At 37.0% G+C, this 7,418-nt stretch overlaps 1 protein-coding gene across 2 annotated transcripts; it reads right to left on the bottom strand.

The window, feature by feature from the left end:
• Positions 1-456: 456 nt before the first annotated feature.
• Positions 457-7,226, bottom strand: LOC133710394 (uncharacterized). Of its 2 annotated transcripts, XM_062136461.1 has the most exons (7): positions 7,084-7,226; positions 6,652-6,744; positions 6,125-6,259; positions 5,916-6,005; positions 5,081-5,230; positions 2,077-3,644; positions 457-1,627 (listed from the first exon to the last, which is right to left on the bottom strand). In XM_062136461.1, the coding sequence occupies exons 1-7, from the start codon at positions 7,138-7,140 to the stop codon at positions 700-702; spliced, it is 3,021 nt and encodes a 1,006-aa protein (XP_061992445.1). In that variant the 5' UTR covers positions 7,141-7,226; the 3' UTR covers positions 457-699. The 2 variants fall into 2 exon arrangements, with proteins under 2 accessions (XP_061992445.1, XP_061992446.1); XM_062136462.1 differs by lacking the exon at positions 7,084-7,226 and having other exon boundaries at positions 6,125-6,263.
• Positions 7,227-7,418: the final 192 nt, after the last annotated feature.

The raw sequence follows: 7,418 nt of genomic DNA, 5'->3' as shown, positions 1-7,418 counted from the left end.
AAGTAGAACTCGGCCCCAACTTCATCTAACGTCATGAACACTCAAGGGCCTTCTTCCTTTGATATGATTGATCGTGATATTGGCATGCATGTACTTGTATCTGAATGCTTTGTGAATGATCCTTGTATGTTAGGGTTTACATTAACGTGAACTATTACTCTACGGATTTTTCTGCATATCTGGGGGATCTTCAGGTTTTAGATAGAAGCTGAATTTTGGGGGACTCTAAAAGGCCTTAGCTTGGCGCAGCAGGTTATTGCATATTGACATGGATTCTCATCTCACACTCTGGCCGTTAATCTGCTGCTAGCTCTGTTCCTTTGCCTCCCCTCTAGTATTGTTAAGAATTACCAGCATTACACGGAATTGGAAGCTGATGAAGCCAAACGGAAAAAACGAAGAAGAGTTTGCTGCAATGGCTAACTGAAGCGAAAGAGTAATTGTCATAAGAAATGAATTGACAATCTGACATTGAGCAAATACAAACATTGACAGCGGTAATTTCCTAAAAGTAGTAACCAAACATTCAGAGGTTGGCAAAAAATTGTGAAGGAAAGCCAAACTCAATGCTTCTTTAGGGCTATATATATATAAGTTACATAGACTGACTAGTTAAGCAAGTTTAATAATTCAGTAGAATAAGTACCTCACTTGTTAAGCATTGAAAAACAACTTCCCAACAATGAACAATATTGCAACCTAATCACCACCAGCCAGGCCAACTAGTTGAGAAATTTCAGCTTCAAGGCGAGAAAAGGTGGTCAAGAAGTTGTCGGGTAGTTCATTGGAGCTGGGTTGATCATTTTGCTGCAACTGAGAAATACTATCCACAATAACCTTCATACCACTTTGTAGCAGTTCCATTCCCTTTTCAATTCCATCAGGAAATTTCCTTTTCCTATTGGATTGTTTTCCACTGTTCATCTCCATGGCCTGCTTTTCACCATCAATTTCCATGTAGTCACATTCCGCAGTCTCAACGACGACATTTGAAGTCTTTTGGAACATTTCTTTTAGTTTTAGACCCTCCCTCACAAGCAGACCAAGCTGGTCAGAGCTAGCCGTTATTGTGAGAAGTGCCGTTTCCTTCTCAAGAAAAACCTTGAACTCAGACATAAATCGCTCCAGATTTGCCTCATTTCCAGAAGTCAGATCATAGGAAAGCGCTGCATTCTGAGGCACGAATCTCCAGAGCTTATTGCAATTTGTCCGAGCAGAAAAGTATCCAAATGCTGTAATTGCCAAATGAATAAATGCCCAGTGCCGCTCTCCCAATAACATGTGATACAAATCCCATAGAGCAGAGATCTTGGAACTTTCATCAGCTTCTTTGATATCCATGTGAGCAAGGCCTGCCATGAAAAGAGCCAGATCTGTTTTGCATACATACAATTGGGTATCAGAAACAGCAGGTCCCGAGATAAACAGGTTTTCAAGCTCACAGATTACTTTCTCCATTTCAAGAGATGCATATAGGTGCTTCATATTTGAGATGATCACTAATGTTTCACTCAGAAGCTTACGGTACTGGTCCTTCATTAGCTGATCTTCACAAACCCTGTAGTTATGAATGATGGCAACTAAAAACTTCAAGGTCTTCACATTGATATCAGATGTGCTGATCTGACTTCAGGGAAAGAAAAATATTCATTTAATAAGTTGTTAATAACTGTCATGAGGAAACAAGAGATTCACAGTAAATTTGAAAAACTACAACAGAAGATGATGATATCCAGAAAAGAATGCAAAAGAAAGCAAGTATGAATATGTTTTACTAAAGACTGACAGAAAGCAACTAATGGAGTAAAGAATACAGAAACTTTTACCTATTATCATCGGTAAATGACATTATTCAAATGATGTTGAAATGCACAAAATCACTCAGTTAAAATGCTCTGAATATTCAAAACTCCTAGACTTTGAACTAGAGGATCCACCCCATAGCCTATAGCTTGGGGAGCTTCCTTAAATCTAGTAATTTATCCAAAATTCCCCAAAAGATTTGGATGGCTTACATTATGCACACTGAAAAAGCTTACTACCAAGTATCATGCATACAGGAATGTAATTACTTACAGAGACTGCAACGAAGCTGACAAAGCAAAAACTGGGGCCCCAAAAAGACCACAATCAAGAGATTTCATTGACTTCTCATCAAAATTTTCAATGAAGAGACAGTAATCAGTAATTATCCTTTGCGTCGCAATTCTTTTCATCGTGTCTGACAGTAAATTCAGTGGGAAGCCCTCCATGAACAACGCCAGACGCATAACTGATGACAATTGGGTTCCCTCATCACGTACAATGGCCATGTAAACCTGGTCTACCATAGATTGTGCACCAAAAGTAAGAATTATGCTGATTGACCTTGCCACTTTTCTCAGAGCAGAATCAGCTACAAGAACTGATTCAGTAGATGCCACCAACTTCATTAAAGAGCAAAGTTTACCAGCAATGCCACTCACCATCCCTGACTCAGCATGGCGAACCATAAAGCACCAAAGTTCCATTACAATCTCCCAGCAAAGAAAGTGGGGGTGAAATAAATTCTCAAGAAGAAAAGACTCCAACTCCCTCCAAGCAGGACCAGAAGAAACCACAAGCATGTAGATTTGCAATGCATTCAAAATAGAAGAAAACAAAGGCTGCCAGACAACTTCCACAGTTTTTCCAGAACCATATAGCACAGGAACTTGCAAATGAAGAATGGAAGAATATACCTCTTCATTTACTAACATATCAAAGAACCAACCAAGCTTTCCAGCAATCCCAAGCTTTACATCATCGTCAAGATCGAGAGAAAATCTCAGAAAATTAAGAAACAATGAAACACGGCCAATCAAGAAGGTTCTTTCTCCGGGCAATGCTTCCCCACATGTAGTCGGATCTCCAGCAACAGAATTTGTGCAGCTTCCTTCACTGAAGAGATAGTCTAGAATCTCAACCTTGAGCTCCCGCTTCACTTGAACTGAGTTCAGTAGAGCAATAAGCAAATCCAAGGATGTCTTCTCCAAGAGTTCTGTGAAAACATCACTGGCAGTTTTTAACAGTTTTTCATTGCTCAATGAAATCTTTAAGGTTGACATCATCAGGATACATTTTGTTATCTCACTTTGCACCAGATATGCTTGATATGGGTATAGGGAAGATATTTTTACTGCATTAACCAAATAAAACTTTACAGGAAGAAATGCCTTTCTAGCTTCTGACACAGAGATGTTTTCCTTCAGTGATGAAAACCATGCCTCAGATGCATGTCTTATAGATTCATTAACCAATGAGATTAGATTTGAAATTAGAGCAGCTACTTTCACCTTTGTTGCTAATACCCCATCACCGAGCTGAAGCAAAGTGACCACACCTTTCCACGACATATTAATAATCGGTACCAGACTTCCGCCATTATTAGCTGCAATAATGCCCATCTGACATAGTTTTTCTATTGTACACTTTGTTACATTAATAACATGATTCATACTATTGGCCCCTTCAAAGTCCATGTCAGTTTTATCCCTCTCGAGTTTTTCTTCCCAAGAATCCCAATTCAAAGCTCGGGCATATGCTCCACACAGTCTTATTACAGAATCAATGACCTCCTGTGTGACCTTTACTACTACTTCTTCTGATACAAATGACTGAATTCTCTGCATTTAGATGGTGGAATGGCCCAAGTGAGAGTTATGAACAGGGTTATCAAATAGATAGTAAATAGTGTCCAAAAATTTTGGACCAATTGATCTGCAACTGTTCAATTTAGATAAGTAAAACTAAATAGTGTATGTCCAAGAAAACATAATATAAGCTGACCAAATGGAAATCATATGCCAAATTTACGAAAATTCAGGATGCTAAGAATTAAATCTTCACCATAATCTGTGGTTTAACGTACCATTTCCAAACCTTTCATGCCCTCAAGTTGAAAGACTAACATCAGACAAGTTTACAAGACACATTCAAGGATATAAACTTGCCATTACTAGAAACAGGATGATTAAGAAACTCTGCAATATTAAACTTTAAGCCATTTACCAATCCTCCTAAGGATATGGTGGGCGGAAACCCTTGATTTATTTACTGACGCTTCTTTAGCCCCATTTGCATACTATTAGAGAAAACCATTCATTCATAGTTTAATAAGGGACACTTAAACATATTATTTTCGGAAATACAGACAGAACTTGCAACACGCTATGTGTGTGCACCAATTAGAGACAAGTGCTAAACATTCCTGTGACTTGCATGAGACTTCCTCGAGCATGAAAACCAAAACATTAAGCCAGAGATGAGTGGTACACTGCTTATGGACAGATATAAAGACAACCAAATATTGGATAAACCTATTTCTGAAGCACATGCTCCCTCTCCTATCTCTTTCTTTAACTCCTTTTTATTTATTTTTCTTTCAAAAGGAAATGAAAGAATGAAAAACAGAATCAAACATGCCTGAACATTTGCACCCCAGTGAGGTTTTTGCTTTCTTATTTCAAAATTTTTGAACCTTTGAAAAAAGCAAAATTAGGGAGTATCATCAAATTTTATGGAGTAACTAATTAAAACATATTCTTTCATGTCCTCACAATGTCATTTCCTGATTTCTAAGATTTTGCCATTTTTGTTGCCATGTTTCATGTCCATGAATCATAAGTAATTCACTTATGCAATGCAACATAGGTATATTTGAGCCTAACCTATAACAAAAACAATTCAACATTAGATTTTGACTCATTCAAAGAAGCAATAAATCTCACAAGTCCACCAACTCATCAAGTATGCAGCAGTAGCACTGAATTTAGCCTTGAAAAACATTGGGCAGTACTGTAGGGCTACTGTTAACAAAATTATTTTCAAAAAGATAATATATAATAGCTAACTCACTTTAGAATATAGAAAAGAGAAAAATCTTATTTCATATAAAAATGAAAAATTTAAGTGTCCTTGTCTTTAATAGTTCACTAGAAAAAACTTCTGACCTCTTAGTAAAGGAGTGGTAACACATTATATAGAAGAAAACAAAGTACTGATATTAGAACAAATTATCCATAACGAATAGCACAAGACATGCAATCAGATAAATTAGTACCTTTATCTCTGATATAGAATATTTGATCAAGTTTAACTCTTCATCTAAGAATGTTTCAACTATATCCACTGTCATCTTCTCAACAGAAACAGGGTATCTTGCCAAAGCTGAAAAGCAAGCCCTCAAAAAGCTCAGCAGATCCAGAAACAGCTGTGAAATGAGTACAAGATATCAATAAGACATGCTTCGTATAATGCAGAAGACGGATGATGTAAGCACCTCAGAAATTTGCTAATTCTTTTTATTGAGTATGTATTAATTGTTAGCTTGATACTAATTTTTCCCTAGCATCAACCAGAACTCTGATTGCAGGAGTTCCAGGGTTTGAAACCTCGAAACCCATTACCATCTTAATTGTTAGTTTGCAACTTGCACAGTGAGGTTGCACCAATATGTTTATGTTTGTCTGGATTTGTCTACCTCTAAATGTGCAGGATGGGGCAGCCCATGAAGGGAGGTCTTAATATCATGTACATTCCCTAATAGCTTGAGCTTTCACAGTCTAATGGTTGCCTAGCATGTACACTTCGAATATTACCTAAAAGACCAGCAACTAGAAGAGTAAATGCATTGCATGATAAACCCTTAAAGAAATTAATATCATTTGCATACCCTCCAATAGAAGGTAGGAGTGGTTCAAGAACAAAATACAAGCTCATAGAAACAATTTTGAATTTTAATACATCTACGTAATCATTCCTTACGTGAAAAGTCCCCACATAAGGAAATGTGTCAAAATTCAGTACTCAGGCTAAGCACAAAGGATCTTTGATATAAGATGCAACATATCTTTCTTTAAGGAAATAAGAACAAGGACAGTATCACCAACAACTACCTGAAAGAACAGGTTCTCGTGCTCTTCTTCTTGAGATTCCTCGGTTGACATAAGAGTCATTTTTAGGTGCTTTCCACACCATATGCTTGCCTGATAGATAAGTAATGTTCAAGATATTCAACACCACAAGTTCACAGTAAGAACAACAATTGATATACTTGTCTTCTATTCGAGCACAATGCATCAAAAAATAACACACACACACACACCTTGGTCCCAAGGACAAGGAAATGTGCTAGACAGTTGGATGTGTCTGATTCTAGGTGCTTCGCAGCCACCTGTAATATAGCACTATTTAACATGCACTGGCTTAAATCCAAGCAAGTATACTCCTCCCAGAATATCGAGCTTGTTGTTAAGTGCAAAACAATGGACCAAATACGTATCTAGTAAAACAGTTTATTAGAGGATTACATATCGAATAATGACCTCTAGCAAAACCACATCAAAGTAGCGCTGAAATCTTTCCACTGTGCCAGAATGTTAACTTTGAATAATTTTTGTTTTACAAATCCACAAGTAATTTCTCAGAGACCCTTATTAAGAAGTCAGAAGAGGGAGTTGAAAGAATGTGGATAAGCACAACCTAAAGATAATGTGCTAAGCACTGAATCTCGAATCTACCACTTCCAGTCATCTAATGAAATATAACATTTAGGAAAGTGATCTTTTATATCGAAAAATTACGGAAATATAAAATTTAATCAAAAATTAAAATAACATTGAATTAGGATACTGTCAAACACTCGGCAAGGGAAGCCAATTCAGACTTCTCTGTTATTTTCAAATCGCCAAGCTTCTTAAGTAATTCAATCCGATTCTCCACCACCTGCATAACACAAATTTCCAATCCAAAAACCGAATAAACTAAATATACACCACTACAATTTAAGCAACAGGAAATTTTGAAGACAAAATCAAAAAATTAATAAAATAATAAATTAAATTAAATTTATAGATAAACTCGTCGATGCAGTTCGAAATTTAGCACAAAATCCAAATTATTTACGCCGCTCTGTTCGAAATCTAGCTCACTAATGCCGTGGGCAAACTATGAAACCCTAAGAAAAGAGTACAAGAAATTGAATTGAAGTGACTGAAACCCTTAGATTTTCGAATTGAAATTACTGAAAGATGGAAATGGAAATGGAAATTTGGAATTGCTTACATCTGAGGATCTGATGGCTTCTTGTATGCCCTGCAATTCTGAGCTCCCTCCCTCCATTTTCTCTTACTCTCTCACTCTCTGCAATTCTGCTGATTTGATTTTTGTAGGTTGGGGCTTTTCTCTTTTTGGAGCCGAGTTTTCCCGCCTTTTATCTGTGAGAGGGCAAAGTCATACTGTTCCATTTTTTTTTTCTTTTTTCCAATATTATCCGTAGTCCACTTGGAAGCCCATTTCACGGTTCGGCCCACATTGTTTCAAATTCTAGTCCACCGCCCCAACAAGATTTTTTCGTTTTTTTTTTTTTTGAAAGGCAGAAGAAAACCACACACACAACT

This window comes from Rosa rugosa, chromosome 5 (genome assembly GCF_958449725.1).
Source record: "Rosa rugosa chromosome 5, drRosRugo1.1, whole genome shotgun sequence".
Classification (NCBI taxonomy): Eukaryota; Viridiplantae; Streptophyta; class Magnoliopsida; order Rosales; family Rosaceae; genus Rosa; species Rosa rugosa.
The sequence above is the reverse complement of the archived record's forward strand: the minus strand, read 5'-3'. Positions and strand labels throughout refer to the sequence as shown.